This window comes from Vespa crabro, chromosome 9, assembly GCF_910589235.1.
Source record: "Vespa crabro chromosome 9, iyVesCrab1.2, whole genome shotgun sequence".
NCBI classification, from domain to species: domain Eukaryota; kingdom Metazoa; phylum Arthropoda; class Insecta; order Hymenoptera; family Vespidae; genus Vespa; species Vespa crabro.
In genome coordinates, this window is record NC_060963.1 from 6,977,077 (window position 1) to 6,998,225 (window position 21,149).

Here is a 21,149-nt window from a genome sequence, read left to right on the forward strand (position 1 = left end):
TAAGCTAATCAGGAAGATATTCGGAGCATTTGGTAGTCTAACGAGGAAGTCACACGGTGCTTTCAGAAAAAGAGAGGGACTGCCCGTTCTAAAACCACGAGCTCTCCAGTTGTTTTTAAAGCGAGCTATTCATCCAAGGCTACCCCTATCTGTGCCGATGACGAAGGTCAAGCTCTTTCTCCATCCTTCCGAATATCGTTGCATCTCGTATGTCGTGAAAGATTTTTATCTATTGCGATAATAATAAACTTCGAAACGTGCGTCCTCTATCGATATCTAACCTAGCTTCGAACGAAGAATCATGATGATACATATACTCATTTAAAATTTATGGATTATGCATCGTTAAATTTAAGCGATTCCAACGAAGCAGAAAGAACGAGAAGAGGAATATAGAAGTAAAAAAAAAAAAAAATAAAAGAAAAATATAGAGGAGGAGAGTGGTAGAGGTATCTCTCGACGGACACATAGCACGAATTTCTATTAAAAGCGGCAATTAGTCTAAGTCCCGATAAATCTTTATGAGTGATACGCCGACATCAGTCTCGTTGTCAAAGGGGCCCGCGGGGAAGCCCACACCGATTTCCACTACGTATTCTAACTCTTAGAAAAAAAAAAAAAAAAAAAAGAAAAAGAAAAAAGAAAGATAGAAAACATTGAGGACTGATGTAAAAGTGAAAGAAATAGAAGAGAGGAAGAACGAGAACGAGAGAAGAAGGAATTTTTTTCACTCGCTCTCTCGAACCCTGTCGTTGTTATGTTAAACTAGGTGAGAAACTTGGGATATGCGTGGCTCCATTAGAATTTTTAATGCGCCCGTTTAGTGGGCGCGCTGCCCTCGAATTGGGTACTACGGCAGCGCAGCGCCGCAAGGAACTCCTAAATGCTTCGTCCAGCTTCTCTTACCCATCCGCGTCCAACTGGACTTCTTTCTCTCTCTCTCCTCTCTCTCTCTCTCTCTCTCTCTCTTTCTCTTTCTTTCTCTTTTTTTCGTTCTTTTTCTTTAGCTCGAACCTAATGCGAGCTGCTCGGCTAGTCCTTTTGATCATTACGTTGTGCTCACCACACTGTCTACCTCTTTCGTTTCCATCTGCTTCTGCTTCCTCTTTCTTACTTTGAAACTACTTAACAATAGTTCGAGATAGATATACGAGAGGAAAGTGATAGTATTAATATAAACATTTTCACAATAGAAAAAAAAACAGAAGAAATGTGATAAGGCGAAAAAAAAGAAGAATAAACAAATAATCGACCGAATTGGAATTTCGCCAAATTGTCGTTAAAATCCTGACGTTTGGGATCCTATGTCCTAACTAAGTGTACAAAAAGAAAAGCAAAAAAAAAAAGAAAGCGTTTCTCGCAAATAATAAGACCCCGTGGTAAGATTCTCGAAAAAGTCAAAAATCATCTAATCAATTTCTTCCGCATTTAAGCGTGCGCTACCTGATCTGCTACTTGTTCTAACCAGACTTCTTATTCGTGTGTGACCTTGACAAAGAGCACCGATTTTTAGAGGTTCCCTTTCTTTCTCTTCTTAGAAAAAAGTCAGAACATCGGAGGAATTAGAAAGAGCTTTGCTCTTTCGTAAACCAAAGGAGACATCTTCAGGCTCAGTTCACGGTAAGTTTACCGTTTTCTAGACAATGCAGCAAAAATATTGAGAGAGTGGTTTTGTCTACACAAGAATTGCGAAAGTACACGGAACTAAGTCGACTTCGAAAGACTTCTTTCTCGAGGATGACACGGTTCAATTTTAAAGTCTAATCGTCGAATTCTTTCTATTCTCTTTCTCGCTCGCTCTTACTTTCATTTTTTGCAGGTATTTTTTTATTTTCCAGGTTTTGTCGTCAATTATCAAAATTTAATTCCAGTTTGTAAGGTAAAAGTAAGCATTGAAAGAACATCATTTCATTACATTTTTATATAGATCGATTCATGTAAAATGATTTCTATGTCTCTTGACCATAGATATTTTGTCACGGAAAGCTTTAAATCTACTTACTTAACCCAAGTAATGAGGCAGAACAGTCAGTAAAATATTTGCGGATATCTATTGTGGACCCAAAAGTATCGTTTTCCCTGTGGTACTCAGGGCCATAGACAAAATTTGTCATATCCAACACGTTAATCCTACAAACAATTAACGTGCAAACGATATACTCATGTGATACGTTTTATTGACTCTTCGTAAACTTTCATATATCTATAGTAAATTTTACGATATATTCGACACGAACGAATTTTCAGGATAACGGGTTAGTTTAAGAGTCCTCAGAAAAATTTTGACTCGAACGCTCACTGTTCTGAAGACCTCCCGCTGTTTCTACGGGCAACCAACCAGCTTTTTGCTACCGTACGGAAAGATTTACAAGCGGCATAGGCACGTTTATTAGGGAAGATGAGCAAGTGGTAGGATCTTTGTAAAAATTTATACCAGTCCATCACGCGTTCATTATGATTTTACTTTCAAACGTTGATGATAGAAAATATTTTCTCATTTTTATTTACACGGTTACTTTCCAGTACAATTCCGAAGGATAATTCACTAAAAGCACGGATCTTATTTCATTACGAATGGTACCAAAATTCGAAACAAGAATCCCATTATCGAGGTAGAACTGTTTCCGCTAAACGCCATTTGCTTTGCCCGAACAATTGTTTGGGCACACTTCGGAAGATCCTTGCGAGGTATTATGAACATTGATAGTTCTCGATCACATAATAAATTATTTGAGTAACGCTAGAAACTTACCATATCAAACTCGTACTCTATCTTAACAAATCGCATTTGTAAGATATATTATCAAAGCAGTGTACAATATAAGTGGATATCCAACTGAGCATAGATAGAAAGTTATATTAAACGAGTAGGTATAGAAAATTTGCTCGCATAGGATTAAATGAAAATAACTTCGAATTTAGCTCAGTAGACATCAAGAGACTCTCTCGATCTGGTAATGTATTTACATACACATAGACAGGGATAATATAATATATCGAGGAATACGTGGGTAAGAGAGCACGTTCCGTAGGCGGTTCCGTGGGTAGAGCCGCCCATTGTGAAGTTCAGCTTTACCAACCACGTGGCAGGGCGTAGCCAATGAGAGTACCACTCTGGTACCATAAGTCCCAACGAGGCGACGGTCTCGTTTTTCTCTTATGTTGCTCACACTCTGTTCCCTCGGGTCCAGCATGCTGAGGAGAGTGGGGTGAAGAGGGGTCCAGTACCCCAACTCCGACACGTTATTGCCGCGGTACCCCTCGCAACGAAAGCCACGCGTGCTTGCTTCTATTCCTTTTCTCTTCTTTCTCCCTACGTCACCTGAACGTTTCAAGTTCTAGTATCCCGTCGATTCGACATTAGCGATCGTTAGTTATTCCAATATATCCAATTGATTTAGTTTTAGTTTCCAGTTTCGTAAATTATTTTTATCATAACTTTCCGTGAACTAATCACGGAATTCCTTTGCCTCGGGCCAATAATTCGACGTCATTCGTCGTGCTGTCGGTCGTTTTGTTCATACTTTTATCAGTGTCAGTGACTCGTGTATCTTCCTCTGGACGTCATCTTCGGTGGGTTTGCAAGGAAGATTATACAGGCTTGCATACGAGATGGATGTCACCAGTGGAATGAGACCTATCTTTAGTGGATATCCCTTCCAAGGTTAGCTCGATGTCTATTTATTATCGTTGAGAATTACGTCTTATTCTTTTTTCATCAATGGCATTGTTAAAAGTCGAAGAAAGATCGCCGAAAAAATTAAAATGTAAAAAGGAAGAAGAATAAGATGAAAAAAAAAAGTAGGAGAGGATGGTTCTCGTGGACTTTATTGAATATGCAAAGGCTCTCTGAACGACGATTAAAATAATTGGATGCTTTCGTTGTTTACTCGGACAGCACGCCGGGCAAGCGTTCGTGATGCGTAAACATAGTAATTACCTCGTGCTGTACATCGGAACGCGCTGATGATACAGGTAGCTAATGTCACGTACGGAAGGGTGGCTAATTCGACTAACGATCCGACTTTATACTCGTTAGTCCTGGAAATGGCCAAGCACGCCCTCTCGTGAGCATAACTTCTTCAATTTTACGGCTGTTAACGTGGCTTTTGGTATCCTCCGCGCGAATGTATCCCGGCCTTACCGGCTGTTAGGCGATTTCACGTGTTCGCTCGGCGGATTCCGTAAATAATTTCAAGCTTATCGAGACAACGCGCTCATCTTTTCGTCCTAAGTATTGCTGAGACATCGAACCAATGTTCACAGGACAAGGGCGAATGAATCAGCTGGGCGGCGTCTTCATCAACGGCCGTCCCCTTCCAAATCACATTCGCTTGAAAATCGTAGAAATGGCGGCCGCTGGGATACGACCCTGCGTGATATCGAGACAGCTTCGTGTTTCCCACGGTTGCGTATCGAAAATACTCAATCGTTATCAAGAGACAGGCTCTATCAGGCCGGGTGTTATTGGTGGCAGCAAGCCAAGAGTTGCAACGCCGGAAGTCGAGGCTAAGATCGAGGAATTGAAGAGGGTCAATCCTGGTATCTTCTCTTGGGAGATCCGTGACACGCTGGTAAAGGTAAAGGATTTGACTTATCAAAGTCGATCGATGTTTATTTTAACATATGTATATATAAAAACATATTAATTCGTTAATCGTTCAAGAAAATATTTTCATGTTTTTCGAAGTAATTAGTAAATAGATGGATGAGAATTATTATTTCGTACGTTGTTGAAAATATAAGATACAACTAAAAATAAACGTTAAAAATATTTTCATCATAATCGGAAGAATCGACAAAAAGTTCGATCGTGGTCCTTATCTCTCTTCAACGATCACTCTCAATGGAAGTTTTTAATGTTGCGCACGAGGCGTACACGAGGCGTGCACGAGGCGTGCACCAGCCGAGCAGGGCTCTCTACGTATGTACGTGAGTACCTCGAGGCGACTCGCGTGTCCTTTAATACGTTACTGCTCGCCGCCTACACCCACACTTCATTGGCGTAATACCTTTCGTCCTCTTCATCGTCGTCGTCGTCGTCGTCGTTCTCATCGTCCTCGTCGTCCTCCTTCTTCTCGTCTTCATTGTCTTACCTTTCGCAATTTATCAGACGTGATTTCACGTGTCTATGATATCCTTACAAAATAGAAACTCAAGAGATCAATAGTTTCTCACGTTTACGTAAGAAAAGTCTAATTTCCAATATTTTTTATTGATATTTCTTTCTTTTGATTTTTTTTTCTTTTTAATGAAAAACAATCAAAAATTTTCTATCTATAATATTCTATAATATTCTATTCTATTGAAAGACTTCTTTTTATATTTTTAAGCCAACATGAGAGATATTAAAATTAAAAAATACTAACACGAAGGTTTTCCAATTGGCGATATAAATTTAATCGAAAATAATTGTCATCTCCTTCACCGATCGATCTTGCAAACTTTCGATAATATTTTAAATCGTTCCTAATATTTCTTTGATAAAAATATAAATCTGAAAAATCTGCAAAAATTAGAAAGAAAAATAAGTACAGAAAGTATGCAAAAAACTAGAGAAAGAGAAAGAGGGAAAGAACCAGAGAGAGAAAGACAGAGAGAGAAAGAGAGAGAGAGAGAGAGAGAGAAATAGAAATATAGAAAGAGAAAGATAAAAAGAGATTGTATATAAAGAAGAAAGAATATGAAAGGCTGAGAACGATTTTAGGAACATGTACGCCTCTGTGGAGGCAGGCGGTCGTTGCCGGCATTAATACGGCATTTAATGCTGGAAGGGGGCGTTCCGGGGCCTGAGGGCCCGAGGCTCTCTCTCTCTTTCTTCCGTCTTCCTCTCTTCTTTCTCTCTCTCTCTCTCTCTCTCTCTCTATATATATATATATATATATATATATATCCATCGTTCGTTTCATCCTTTTTCCTCTCTGAAATCATCCACCTCACCCACAATCCTTCCTTCCTTCTTTCCTGTCATCACCCCGAACCCAAAGTCTCGACCACCACCGGCAGAAGGATCGTTATTGTTTCTGAGATCGGCGAAGCAAGAGATAGCGATCGACACCAACGACCCCCCTTTCCCCTGACTTTTTTTGCCTTTTAAATCCTCGGTTAAAGCGAGAGATCCAACCTTTTTATATCCCTCCCCTTTCTCCTCCTCCTCCTCCTCCTCTTCTTCTTCATCATCTTCTTTTTCTTCTTCTATGATCTTCCTTCTCCTTCACTACATCTCTATCCTTCATCTTCGCTCGCTTGCACGTGCGTTACGCTTTGTACGATCAATACGAGAGATAAGCAGCTCGATCGATATCGATCGTCGAAATTTTCGCAACTTCTCGAGGTATCCTTTGATGTAAGATTGTATATATATATATATATATATATATATATATATATATATATGTATATATATATATATATATATATATACATATGCATATATACATATATATACATATATATGTACATATATACATGTATATATCGATAATGATCTCGATACATGATCTTCATTCTTGAAGTTTACTCGTTAGATATTCTATCGAAGTCATCTCGGAGAAGAAATTTTCTTTCCTTATCTTCATCTTCTCTCTCTCTGTTTCTCTCTTTTTTCTCTTTCTCTCTTTCTCATTCTAGCTCTCTCTCTCTCTCCCTCTCTCTCTCTTTCTGTAACATACTTTGTCAAGCAATTCCTTTCAATTTCTTCAACGTTGGTTAGAGTCCGGCCGATCACGAAGCAAGAAAGCGAGCGTAGTAAAGGCGCGTAACGGTGCCTAGCTCACAATGCGTAATAACGTTGAATCGTCCGGGAAAATGTGTACGTTGCGAACGAAAATAATCGCGCGAAATTGTACGCCTTGGTAGGCTGCAGTTGCGAAACTGCGAGCGTGGCCTTCGATGTATCGCGAGGGAACAACAGCTAGCTTTCACGCCCGTTTCAATCTACTCTCTCTTTATCTCTCTATCTCCCTATCTCTATCTCTTTCTCACCCTCTCTCTCCTTCTCTCTTTCTCTCTATCTCTTTCTTTTTCTTTTTAAAAGACTTTTAAGCAAAAATAAAAGAAAGAAAAAGAAAAGAAAAAAAGAAGAAGAGGAAAAAAAATTCGACAAGAACGATACGCATAGGTCCTCGCTTTAATCTTGCCTCTTTCAAAAAGGCCCCGTGCTTTTATTTTATTGCACGCAGGAAGGCTTCTCCGATCCACCTAGCGTCAGCTCCATCAGCAGGCTACTTCGGGGTGGAAGACCGGGGGACGACGGGAAGAAGGATTACACGATAGACGGTATATTGGGAGGCGGTGAGTAGCACTTAAGTATATTTCTCTTTCATCCCCGCGATCCGTATTGATCTTGATCGCCGAGAAAGGTACATTTCGTTTGTCTAAATTCATAGCCGACGTGCCCTCGATTTTACACTAGTTGTAGATCTTTCGAATTCGAAGAATTAATCTACTTTATATGATTCGAATAGATTATATAAAATTGTAAAAAAATTTCGATATTGAAATATAAAATAATTTATAAAATACTCTACTGTCAAATGAAATTCCTCTAAAAGATCTTTTGATTTTCATGATTTTTTAACATCACTTTTTTAACATGTACGTTCAAACCTGTATGTGCATTCGCACGTAAGTAGTTACACATACTTATATACCTGTATGTAGTCATATTCTTATTCATACAAAGCTGCATATATAATAAGTATAGAAAAAGGAATAATGCTTGGTACATGAATTAAAGAAAAAACAAATAAAAGGAAGAGAAAATAAAAGAAAGGATGAAGAAGGCAAGAAAAGAATCGAATGTTCGTTCTCTCATCGTCGGTCAGCGTCGGAAGCTTTTAACCTCCTGCTACGAACGAAGCGAGTTTGACGTACGCGAGCGTGTGTACGGCGCTTTAAGTCCGGTCCACTGTCGGATAGGCCGAGTTAGTCCGAATGAGCAGGGCAGACCGGCAGGATTTAATCTCCGGTGGGCGTGAGCAGGATTAGCCAGGTTGCCCACACGTCCGACAAACGGATTACAGGAGTGTCAATATCTTACGGGGCACGCATTATCCCTTTTCTGCTTCTTCTACTTCTTCCTGTCTTCGTTTCTGTTCTTCTTCTTCTTGTTCTTGTTCTTATTCTTATTCTTATTCTTGTTCTTGTTCTTGTTCTTGTTCTTGTTCTTGTTCTTGTTCTTGTTCTTGTTCTTGTTCTTGTTCTTGTTCTTCTCCTTCTTCTTTTTCTTCTTCTTCTTCTTCTTCTTCTTCTTCTTCTTTTTCTTCCTTGCGTCCTTTGCAATCCTCTTTTTTAGATTTTTTCTTCATCTCTCATATTCTCTTTTCCTCCTTATCTTCATGAGTATACTTATCTTTTTCTTTCATTCTTCATTCTTCTCTTCCTTCTCTCGCAACTCCATCAAACTTTCTTGCCCTTTTCGCACGGTTAAGTGTTTGCCGAACATTCTCAAATTGCTCGTGAAAACTGTCATTAGTTTTTGCTAAAGGAGTACTTTCAAGCCTCATTATTGATTTAACCCGGCGAATACCCCGAGCGTTAAATTTAAAGTACAAATTGAAATACGTCCTTTTTGCCTTGCTTCTCGACGACGGCCGCGAGTGTCTTCTTCTTTCTTTACTTCTCCGCCTCTCTCTCTCTCTCTCTCTCTCTCTTTCTTTCTTATCCTATGTCGATACTTCTACTTCTGTTTTTTCTTTTTTTTTAATTTTTTTTTTATTTTTAATTCGTCCGTCTTTTAACGAGGACAGGTGCCATTCAAATTTCTTTGTCGATAATTAGCAAGTATCTAATTCATTGGCGACCAAACAAGTTTTTGTCTCATTTGCCTGCCCCGACAGGATATAAGAATTCGTGAGTACCACGATCGGTGGTGGCGTTGGACATGAAAGAATTAGTGGGTACAGGTGTCCCAAAGTCTTAAAAGTTAATTCGACGAGGATGCTGGTGTGGTCGGAGAAGGAGTTGAAGGTGGATCGAGGGGAGCAACAGGGAATGCGAGGAAAGAGAGTCGAGGGCCAAGAGCGAAGAGCAGAGCCCGGGGCCTCGAGGCCCCGCGAGGGTCCCGCGGAGATCAAACGAACCGCCTGCCACACGTCGACAGTGGCGCTCATCTCGGGCTCCGTTCGAACCACAGTTTATTTTAATTCGACGATTAATCGTTTCTCCTCGTTTATTAATTCCTCCTCTTCCGCATCCATAGAAGATATCGTTCTTCTAATCGCCTAAATATAATTCTGTTCGACACCAAATCGAAAAGTTCTTCGATAAAAAAGTTACAATATTTCTTTATGATTTTCTTTGTTAAACCTCACGTGGAAAAAATCTCTCGATAAACTGATTTCTTATGTTAGAGCGATAAAGTCTAATGAATTTTAATGCAAATTCGCTTGGGAGCAGGTGTAAATGCCCTTCCGAGTAGGAGGATATTATCCTCGAAGTTACGTGTCGTAACCCTCAATTAAAGATATTTATCGCCTCAAATGTGGTTAATTATTCATGACCTCCTAAGTAATCTCTAGATTGTATTTTATCGACTGGTCATATCACAATCGTTGCGATATTTTTTCTATAAACTGTTTTAATACTTACCTTTAAAGATTCGACATTGAATCATCAAGATTGTTTAACTATGAAATTGAATCATCATGATTGTTGAACTATAAAATAAATCGTTAGTTTTTCTTTTTAAGGACAAGTAGGATATTAAATCTCGATAATCGAAGCCATTATGAAACCATAAACGAGATCATTCGTGCTAGTTCGTACTCTACTATGTTAAAACTACATATACCATGATCAAACAGACGATCAGATCGCGAATAGCAGTTCTAACAGAGGACATTCGTGATAGAGAGCACCTCTGAACGGATATACTCGTAGCTCGGTCGAAGGTGTCGGGTCCAGGGTATAGGTGTCGGCAGGCCGAGCAGGAATGACACGTAGCCTGTGGCTTTCTTATTCCTTCTTATTCCGTTCCTTTGGCTTCGGCCGCCGACGAGGGATTAGCCTAATGGGTCCTGCCCACCCCTCTCACTGCACCTCCACACGCGTATAATATGTATATCCATCTCGATTCCTCTCTCTCTCTCTCTCTCTCTCTCTCTCTCTATCTCTGTCTTTGTTTTTTTCTTTCTCTTCTTACCACCTTCTTCATCTTCTCTTCTTCCTTCTTTACTATATAGGTACCAAACGATCGAAGAGCAACGTCGCTAAGTGATTCACGATCAGCTTCATCGATTCCATCGACACAGTGATCCATCAGTTTCAGGTTTTTACCAAACGATTTCGCGGATTTATCGCAAAAACAAGTATATCTTATCTGTTTGTGTACATCATAGAAATACATCGTAAGATTCGTATAGGAATGATTATATGACTAAATCAAAGTTGAAATCAAATCAAAAAATTTTATATTACTTATTTCATAGCAATCCGTGGATAATATATTCACTGATTTCCATATGCGGAATGCATCGGTATAACCGGATATTAAAAACAAAAAATGATTACATAAGACAGTAAAAGCTAGCAGGAAGAGTTAGGTAGATTCGAATTAACGTCGAAGCTGAATATCAGCGGGCGTATCTAATCGACGTTACACGATCGAGCTTTAGCGAGCGTGCAATTCTTGTCGCGTGATCGCATAATCCGCTGAGAGAGTCTAGTACCGACATATATCGTACGAGGCATCGGCTTGAATGCATTTCAAACGCTTCCAAACTGCTACCCTCTTCCTCCTTTGTCTCCTTTCATCGTACCTTCGAAGGTATACACTCCTACAACTCCTTCATTAAATCGGTAGATTCGATCGAGCTCAGTTAACACTCCGGGCACTGTACTTTTGTACTTCGTGGAAAATGTTAATTCCTTGCTGGTAGAAGGATACGCTAAATTTGCTGCACTCTTGCCCGTTCCTTCGATCGTTTTCATCGTTCCACCAAAATAACTGCTTTCTCCAATCCGCTATCGTTGTTATTTTTTCATAGGAGATAATTTTGTCTTTATTTAATCTATAACACGTTTGTATTTTTATCTAATAACAGGATTATGCCGATTATTAAACCTTGAAATTATTCTTTCTCTCAACATATTCGATAATTAATCAAAATTTTAATTTAGATTTGATAAAAAATATTGTAAGATACAATTATAAGATGTCGAAGTTACATATTTGAAATGCAGTAAAAATTATTCTGACCGACGGACCAACCAAGGAAACAGACCTTCGAACAGACCACCAGTGACGAAATTAATGGTTTTTAAGGGGCGGTGATTTTCCGACAAAGTTCACGAGTAACTAATGTGACCACCAAAAATTCATTCAACCACCGTTCTCTCCCTTTCTCTCTCACTCCCATACACTGCTGAAAGTCACCTTCTCGAAATAAGAAAAGTGAAAAAGTCGGAGTATTCTCTATGAAACTTGCACACAGGCGTTGACAGGAAGACTCACTGACTTCTCCAATGTCAACCCTCGGCCGTCCTCATTGTTAACCTTTTTAAGGACATTTGTTACCATTTAGGGGACCTCACGCGCGTTCCTACGGATATCCATTCCTCTTATTCGGGAAGTACCGACTAAAAAAAGATGAGAATAGATAGAAGGAAGAGAGCACAACTAGATTTATAACCTACGAAGGTGCGGCACCTTTTCTGCTATTCAGAGTCCGATTTGACACGCGGAAAGCGGAAAAGAACCGCGGGAAAGTTATGAGCAAAAGTTACGCGCAAATGTGACAAGTAAACAAAAATTTCTTTTTTGTTTACTAAGCGGCTAAAGAGAAAAAAAGAAAAACGTAACTTTTTCATTCGATTAATGTAACAATCTCGTATTTATTAAGCTGATTATATAGCTTGTTATCTATATCTGATAAAGACATAGATAAAAATCTGCTGTTTGACAAAAACAATGTAATTAACTCGTTAAATTTTTATCATATTTTTAAATATCCTTTATTGTCTTAAATGATAAAGAAGTTAAACGCGTGCGAAAGATCACGCGACACTATGTAGATATAGGTACGTTCCAATGGGTGGTTCAGACCGGTATCGATAGATGTACGATCGGACACAGCGGGGATGCTGACCGGCACATTTCTCGATGACGTTGCTACGAAAGAGATATTTGCTCTCGACTCCGCGGGCCTCCTCTAATTGATTACACGCATCTTTTCACGCGATCTATTCAACCGATCGGACGCTTTTCATCTCCAAGAAACCGATATTGATTGTGCCTATCAACGAGTAAACCCGGACGGCTCGCGGAAATAAGATAGAAATATGTGTATTTATAATCTAATATAACAATATCTAAATACGTGACATTCAATAGTTTTGCTTTTTTTATTTTTTTTTATTTTCTTTTTAATTATTATTGACAAAGAAAAAGCACTTTTTATTTTCAATATAAATCAATTTAAGAGATAATTAATCTAAAGCACATTGACAATCAAATCTTCTTCAAAAAGTAATTGATATTTCTTTATGGATCGACACGACTAAATGGACCAAATGAATGAAACAATAGCTAAAGAAAGAGATAAAGAGAGAAAGAGAGAAAAAGAAAGAGAGAAAGTGAAAGAGAGAGATAATCTATAAACCATTTCATCGAGTGCCCGCCTCCCTGTCTCAACCTGAGAGCACGTTCTCTCATTACAAGTCCAACATATGGGCACCTAAACGATCACACCCGATCTTTCCATCTCTCTCTTTTTCTTGAGCTCGCTTCCCTTTTTTCTTCTTTTTTCTTCCTTCCTCCACGCGCTCTTCGACTCGAGAAAGGAGAGAGGGAGAGAGAGAGAGAGAAAGAGAGAGAACGATGGGTGGGCTCGTGAAGCAAAAGGAGATGAAGAGCACCTTCTGAGAGGACCGCCGATGTCAGAGGGCGCACGAAGGAATGCTGACTCGACTCCGACCTGCCTCCTTCTCTTTTCTTCGACGTCCCTCTTTCTTTATTTCTCTTTTCCTCTCTCTTCCTCTCTCTCTCTCTCTCTCTCTCTCTCTCTCTCTCTCTCACTCTTTTTCTCTCCTGAGTCATAGCATCCAAGAAATACACCTGGAACACCAACTCGAGCACCCCTTTACTCCCTTAGAAAACGAGAGAACTCGGATCAACACGAATTTAGAAGCCAATTATGTCAATTGATTATTCACCAAAATTAGGTGGATCCCTTTCTCGATCATTCTTCTTTTTTTCATTCGATCGATACAATCCGAAAAACAAACCAACCAACGTCGAAGACGTACGTATGTACATTATTATTATTCTATTGAACAGAGTTGTGTTCTATTGAAATCTTAGAGAGTAATGTTTCTTGCCAAAGTAACGTGTATGGAAAAAAAAAAACGAAAAAAAAAGAAAAGAGGGAAAGAAAGAAACATTGTTGGTCTTTTACGTACGAGAACGATTCGATCGCGAAGCACGTAGAGTGTTGCAAAGAAATAAAAAGAGAGAGACAGAGAGAAACAGAGAAAGAGAGAGCGAGAGAGAGAGAGAGAGAAACAGACAGGCAGAGAGAGAGAAAGACAGAGAGAGAGAGAGAGAGAGAAATAACAGTGACTTGAGAGCAACCAAAGTCGAAGGCTAGAAATTTTCCTCGTAGATTTTCGAAGACGTCGGTGAATCTTTCGAGATATATTCCCTTTGGCGGCTTCTTTGGCGGCTACGGCCGCATCTCTTCGTATGACAAACGAAAGAATGGAAGAATGACCACGGAGACAAGTTGCATCTACAATAAAGCTTGTAGACCCACGGTTTAAATTCCTGTCACCTCGTTCGCCGACTAGGAAAGAAATGGAATTGTGCGTTAAAGTAGGGTGGAGGGTAGAGGTAGAGGAGGAAAGTGAAAGAAAAAGAGAGAAAGAGAGAGAGAAAAAGAAAGAGTCCAAGTCGAAGTGGACGGCCGAAAAATGTTCGACGATATTTCACAACACGCCTAAGAAACACAATGCCTTCGATGTTCATAAGAATGAACACCCGTTGTGAGTGGTATCTTTGAAAAGCCAAACTGTCGTAACTACAAGCGACAAAAATCGATATTGAAAAATGAGACTTGAAAGGGATCGAGTATTGTCTCTAAGCGATCGAACAAGCCTAATGTTTGCTTTTTTTTTTATCGACGACATTCGATAATTAATTAGAGAGATTTTGTCAAACTGATGGGAAGAAAAGAGAAAGAAAATAAAAAAAGGTACGCAATAAATTCTAAAGTGAGAAATTACAAAAGATTCCTTGTGTGAGACTATCTTTGACTTCTTCGTAATATAAAAAAAGAAAGGAGAAAAAGAAGAAAGAGAAAAAAGAATCGCGGACTATCTTCAAAAGACTACCGCTGAGAATCCTCTTCGAATTTGGACTTCCGTCGTTGAATCTTCTCTTTACCTTTCGCACAAAGTGAAAACCGCAAGGAAAAGAGCAGCACAATTCATATTGTATGCGTCGGGTTCTGTTCAAGGCAAGTCGTACTGTGCTTAGGCAAAACAAAATTTTCCTTTGCCGTATATATATATACCGACTTCGACTCAAATTTCGCTATTTGAATCTCTCTTCATTCAGAAATAATCTAAAAGATTCAGACGTATTATTAAATTCGAAATTATGTCAGTTAATTAATATAACACATGTTAATATAATACATAACATTACGAACGTGGATTTAAAAATTTTTATTAAAGATTTTTCACAAAAACAGTTCATTTTTTCTAGTTGCAAAAAAAAAGAAGAAGTTGAATTAACCATCGTTTAAACACTCGAATAAATTTCGAACAAAGTGATCTTGATACTCATTCTATTTTGCCGGTCTCCTTGACGTTTCTCAAGTTACTGTTCCTGTTATTCGTTATGAAGTCAGGCGTAAGTAACAATTCCATTTTAAAGATGATCCGAGATAATGCCATGAATGAAAAGAAGAGGGAATAATATTGAACTGTGGAGGCATATCTGAGCCCATACCGACATTATCCAATCCTCGTATATTTTCTCTTACACAATGAGCTCATAGATGCTCGATTGAACGATAATAAGAAAAATTTGGACAATGAAGTTCACTTTAAGAGCAAACATTGCGTCGGTGGTCACGATGGAGCTCGAGTTTTTCTTACTTTTCCTATATATATATATATATATATATATATATATCTTCCTTCTGTCCATTCTTTTATTAAAAAAGAAAAGAAAAAGAATGCACGAGCTGCTCATCGCACAAATAAACATCAATACATTGATCAGTGCGAATTCGCAAACCCAAGCCGATGTTAAAAGGTTCTTGATAGGCTCAGGAAGGATTCAACGTTAGCTACGGTACAGGCTAAGTCCTTGCTCAAAGATCAGACCCTCCTTATCCACTTGTTTAGATCTCCACACGTAAGAATCAATAGTCTGTAAACAAACTTATTTGAAATATTCAATGGAATTCAAAATAAAGACACGATCAAAATATATATGTATATATCGACCTTTATTCTTTATAAAATAGAACGAATTTCTATGAAATCGATCATTCGCAAAAGCGTTTTACTTCACCAATAGTTAATATCTTGGGTATACTGCAGTATCGTGATTTTATGAGAAGACTTACCTGCTGATAGCTTTGAAACACTCGACAAAATGGCGTCTTGACGACGTCGAACAAAATGGCATGTTGGACGTTTATTTTACGAGAACTTTATGGATACCTTGATGACTGTGGCACACATACACCTGTGGATATTATCTGTGTATATATATATATATATATATATATATATATATAAGCGTATATATACATATATATAAAAGTCCATTTCGCGTATGATCACGTGAGTGCTCATTGCACTGACTAGTGACGTGATAAAATAAACTTTTCATTTAATACAGCATGAAGAAATCAAAAGGAGAAATCAAAGAAGTTAGACGTCCACGAATATGGAAAACTCCTCTAAGTATTAATTAGTAATTACATGAGTTTTAACGAACTATACTCAATCAAAAAATTTTATATTAATTATACGCGTTTTAAACTTCTTCTTCCATAAACGTAATTTCTCAGATACTATATATCACCGGAGACAATTACATCATAAATGATCCGATGACTTCGTCATCTGATTATGGTCTTCGCATATAGAATAGCTACATGTGTATAAGATGTGGACACAGGAGAATGCTCATCAATATCGTATTCATAGGAAAAGAGGCAAGTTCATCGGAGCAACGAGAACTCGTGTCTCATGACGTTGCAGTTTTCGTCGAGGATTTATCGATTACCAATTATAGTCATTTAATCGTAGAAGCTTGTCATTTATTCCGATCGCTTTCCCGATTCTGTTTTCGACCTTATACGCTTCGTTGATAAAAAAAGTATTTAAGAGAGAATCATGATAATAATATTTGGAAATTACAACGTAACAAACACAATGACACCTATCTCTCTTTATGATTAGGTCGTTGCGGTGATGATTCTGATACAGAAAGTGAACCAGGCATACCTCTGAAACGAAAACAACGTAGAAGTAGAACAACGTTCACTGGAGAACAACTTGAACAACTCGAGGCTGCTTTTCAACGTGCACAGTATCCAGATGTTTATGCTAGAGAAGAATTGGCTCAGAGAACTGGTCTAACAGAAGCTAGGATTCAAGTGAGTTATTTATTTTTCTTTGAGATTGTTCTCAATAATATTTGTAAACAAAAAGATTGAAACGCAATTAAGTAAGAAAAATCAGCAGAAGATTATACTTATCATCATCTTCAAAAAGCGTCACCCGCCTCAACGTCCATCTTCTAGGTCTGGTTCAGCAATCGAAGAGCTCGTCTTCGTAAACACGCAGGAAGCATAGCACATTCTGTACCAAGTTTACCCCTAACGCCCTGTCAATACGCTGCAGCGAGTCACGAGTTGGCTCAAATCGCTCAAATACCTCAAATGTCAAGCGAAATACCTCAAGTACCAACGAGTTTGCATCATAGTCCGACGGCTCTGCACCAAACACCAAATACCGTACACCAAGTTGTTGGAAGTGTTTCCCAGATGACCACGTCGATGGCTCCAATCCCTACGACGAACACTTTACAAGGACATGCTGTCTCTATTTCGGAACACCTGACTTCCCTCTCTGGACATATGAATAGCATGCAAATCAGTCAAGTGCCACCCATTCAACCTCCGGTTGCTCATGCTGCTCCCACATCTTTGACTCCTAATGCTGGTACCTTGACAAATGTTTCATCAAATCCAGGTTCCTAAAAATACAATATTTCATTATTAATTTATTGTTTTTTAAGGGAATACAGATTGGTCCAGGACGCAGCTCACTTGGGGACAGTTCAATCATTTTCAAGGTAGCGAATATTCGTCGAGTCACGTGACAAGCCATCAACATGCCGCGCACGCAGCTCATGGTACCCATTCTTCGAATACCGCGAATACCGCAAGCACAACGGCCGAATGGTACGACCAGAGTTATGACTATGCCCAACACGCCCAACTCAACTATCATCGCAGCGTGGGTGGAATATACTAGCCGAAGATGCTTCTCGATCCGATGGATAATCTGAAATCGTCGATCGAATTTATTTTTGTACATAATACATTTACACTTTATGATCAAAACTAACTGATAATTTGATCTCCTTCTACCTTATTAAATCTTATCTAGGAAACCAAAGCTATATGACGAGACCGTAACAATAATAGAAATTCGCTTTTCTTATGTTCTTTTCTGATGATGTCAACGTTGTTTTCTAATAGTTACCCGATCTCTACTATTGTCATTTGCATATGGATTCAAACGATCATTAACATTGTCAAGAAAAGTTATGATGTTCCGCGTATACATATAATCTATTTTTCCGACCGATTTAAGTGCCTTACAAATTAAAACAATTAAAAAGAATATGAAAAATTGTTTTCCTGACCTCTCGATTATCAATTCATCTTTCGATTTCATAATCGACGTGTAATCTTTCAATTCGAAATAGTTCACTGTGTAAATATCTATTTATACAGGAATTAGAGATAAGATGAGAATTCTTGGAAAACGTATATCAAGGCAATAAATTTATTGCATACTCATTTTCAGGCAGAACGATCTTCTTCAAACGTACTACGTCATTTGTTTAATTAACATATCGGTAAAGAAAAAAATAAGATTCATATAAGAGAACTGACGAGTGCGAGCACTGCCATTTTACAAGCTAGAAAATGTACGCGCTTCAATTGTCGGTTGTGGGGGTAAGTAGATATAGTACCTACGTGAAAAATTGCATCGTGATTGTTAACTTTTAAGTGTTAACGATTGTTAACGATTAAATTCGTTCGAAATGTCCGAATGAAAATATTCGGACATTTCGAACGAATTTATCGAACACGATAGGCTTGAACAAGAACTTTCTAATAATGGTTTCAGATACTCGTTGTCTTCGGAAGCGTGAAATGTTCGGTTTCGAGTATTCTCGATGTTATTAACCAGAGAGATACAACGACTCCTTGCAAAGCAACGAGAGAGTGTTTAAATTGCAAACAATCCAGATTATGTATGTTAAACAATAATGGGATACTGGAACAGGTCGCCATTATAAATTGTACTTCTAATTCTAATTCTGCAACACCATATTGCGATAAGGACACTGGTTTGTGCAGTAGCGTAGCTTCAAACCAATGCCTTTCGAATGAATTCATCTGTCCTTTCGTCGACGGAATATATCCAGATCCTAACAATTGTAGGAGATATCACCTTTGTGCGAAAGGTTATAGAACAACGAATATTTGCCCACCTAACAACGTTTACGACACACGTTTGCAAAATTGCAAGCTATCTTATTATTCCTTTGACTGCACTACTGTTAATTGCAGAGGTAAGGAAGGTCAGTTTTTCGCTTATCCAACTGACGATCGAATATATGGAAGTTGTGTTGAAGAACGACCATACCTTATTGGACGATGTAAGGATTACGAAAAATTTGATGTTAATTTGAATAGATGTGTCAGAGTTTGTAGAAAACTTGAAAATCAATACACCAATGATTGTCAAAAATATATACGTTGTGCCGAAGTTAGGAGAGGACAATATCAACCAGTTTTGCAATACTGTGCCTGCGATCAAGGTTTTGATAAGATTAAAGGTATCTGCACAACAACAGCAGAGTGCTTGGAAGGGAATAATACCTGCGAAACGACAGCACTACTTAGCTATCTATTGGGTCTTTCTGATGACTACAATGAAGATGATGATTCCGTAGAAGAAGAAGAAGAAAACGAGCAGGATCCGCAAGTGTCTGATTTGATCATCAATAATTCGGATAATAAAAACAGTAACAACAATATATCTAATGGTGATGATAATGCAAACGGTAATATTGTGAATGGCAATAGTAACCAAAATAATTCGAATTCTGGAGACATAAATAACATAAAGAGACCAGCATTACGTCAATTCATTATCAATAATTCAGGAAATAGTCATGGTTCGAATAAAGTGACTAACGGAAACGATGAGGAAAATGGTAATATAGTTAATGGTAATGGTAATAGTAATAATAAGAACGAAGGTGACATAGGTAACGTAGAAGCGCACAGACCTGGTTTACGCCCTTTAATTATTAATAATTCAGAAAATAGTCACAGTGATAATGATGTCTCTAATGGCAACGATAGTGATAATGGTAATATAGTTAATGGTAATGGCAATAGTAATAATAAAAACGAAGGTGACATAGGTAACGTAAAAGTGAACAGACCTGGTCTACGTCCTTTAATTATTAATAATTCAGGAAATAGTCACAGTGATAATGATGTCTCTAATGGCAACGATAATGATAATGGTAATATAGTTAATGGTAATGGCAATAGTAATAATAAGAACGAAGGTGACATAGGTAACGTAAAAGCAAACAAACCTGGTCTACGCTCTTTAATTATTAATAATTCAGAAAATAGTCACAGTGATAATGATGTCTCTAATGGCAACGATAGTGATAATGGTAATATAGTTAATGGTAATGGTAATAGTAATAATAAAAACGAAGGTGACATAAGTAACGTAAAAGTGAACAGACCTGGTCTACGCCCTTTAATTATTAATAATTCAGGAAATAGTCACAGTGATAATGATGTCTCTAATGGCAACGATAGTGATAATGGTAATATAGTTAATGGTAATGGTAATAGTAATAATAAAAACGAAGGTGACATAGGTAACGTAAAAGTGAACAGACCTGGTCTACGCCCTTTAATTATTAATAATTCAGGAAATAGTCACAGTGATAATGATGTCTCTAATGGCAACGATAGTGATAATGGTAATATAGTTAATGGTAATGGCAATAGTAATAATAAAAACGAAGGTGACATAGGTAACGTAAAAGTGAACAGACCTGGTCTACGCCCTTTAATTATTAATAATTCAGGAAATAGTCACAGTGATAATGATGTCTCTAATGGCAACGATAATGATAATGGTAATATAGTTAATGGTAATGGCAATAGTAATAATAAGAACGAAGGTGACATAGGTAACGTAAAAGTGAACAGACCTGGTCTACGCCCTTTAATTATTAATAATTCAGGAAATAGTCACAGTGATAATGATGTCTCTAACGGAAACGATAGTGATAATGGTAATATAGTTAATGGTAATGGCAATAGTGATAATAAGAACGAAGGTGACGTAGGTAACATAGAAGCGCACAGACCTGGTCTACGCCCTTTAATTATTAGTAATTCAGGAGATAATCACAGTGATAATGATGTCTCTAACGGCAACGATAACGATAATGGTAATATAGTTAATGGTAATGGTAATATAGTTAACGGTAATGGCAATAGTAATAATAAGAACGAAGGTGACATAGGTAACGTAAAAGCAAACAAACCTGGTCTACGCTCTTTAATTATTAATAATTCAGAAAATAGTCATAGTGATAATGATATCTCTAACGGCAGCGATAGTAAGAATGGTAATATAATTAATGGCAATGGAAATGCTAATAACACGAATGAAGGTAACATAAGTAATCGTAATTGAAATTGATATTTTGATAATGTAGGAAAATGATAGACTGTAATATCTACATGTATATATTTTAAATAATATATAAATATACAATAAATAATATATATATATTAGAATTTAAAAAATGATTTAATAGTTTCCTTTCTAAGCTATAAATA

General features: G+C 37.9%; 2 protein-coding genes and 1 long non-coding RNA gene across 3 annotated transcripts; 2 read left to right on the forward strand and 1 right to left on the reverse strand.

Annotated features, from left to right (window-relative positions):
- Positions 1-4,098: 4,098 nt before the first annotated feature.
- LOC124426430 (protein gooseberry-neuro-like) lies at positions 4,099-17,928 on the forward strand. The gene is made up of 5 exons (XM_046968095.1): positions 4,099-4,580; positions 7,182-7,293; positions 16,423-16,619; positions 16,767-17,187; positions 17,264-17,928. Exons 1-5 carry the CDS (start codon positions 4,257-4,259, stop codon positions 17,500-17,502), a joined length of 1,293 nt encoding a protein of 430 aa, XP_046824051.1. The 5' UTR covers positions 4,099-4,256; the 3' UTR covers positions 17,503-17,928.
- On the reverse strand, positions 15,163-16,580 carry LOC124426431. The gene is made up of 3 exons (XR_006942722.1): positions 16,468-16,580; positions 15,579-15,700; positions 15,163-15,379 (listed from the first exon to the last, which is right to left on the reverse strand). It is a non-coding gene; the product is annotated as an uncharacterized LOC124426431 (long non-coding RNA).
- A 144-nt stretch (positions 17,929-18,072) lies between the features above and the next one.
- On the forward strand, positions 18,073-21,116 carry LOC124426427 (putative uncharacterized protein DDB_G0286901). The gene is made up of 2 exons (XM_046968091.1): positions 18,073-18,212; positions 18,388-21,116. The coding sequence occupies exons 1-2, from the start codon at positions 18,183-18,185 to the stop codon at positions 21,001-21,003; spliced, it is 2,646 nt and encodes an 881-aa protein (XP_046824047.1). The 5' UTR covers positions 18,073-18,182; the 3' UTR covers positions 21,004-21,116.
- Positions 21,117-21,149: the final 33 nt, after the last annotated feature.

What these genes read in the sequence shown, in the direction of transcription:
- LOC124426430 (XM_046968095.1), top strand. Translation starts at nt 4,257, where the DNA reads ATGTTCACAGGACAAGGGCGAATGAATCAGCTGGGCGGCGTCTTCATC. An exon ending in TCCGTGACACGCTGGTAAAG is followed by an intron (nt 4,581 to 7,181) that starts GTAAAGGATTTG and finishes TATTGCACGCAG; the next exon opens with GAAGGCTTCTCCGATCCACC. An exon ending in TAACAGAAGCTAGGATTCAA is followed by an intron (nt 16,620 to 16,766) that starts GTGAGTTATTTA and finishes TCCATCTTCTAG; the next exon opens with GTCTGGTTCAGCAATCGAAG.
- LOC124426427 (XM_046968091.1), top strand. Translation starts at nt 18,183, where the DNA reads ATGTACGCGCTTCAATTGTCGGTTGTGGGG. An exon ending in TTCAATTGTCGGTTGTGGGG is followed by an intron (nt 18,213 to 18,387) that starts GTAAGTAGATAT and finishes TAATGGTTTCAG; the next exon opens with ATACTCGTTGTCTTCGGAAG.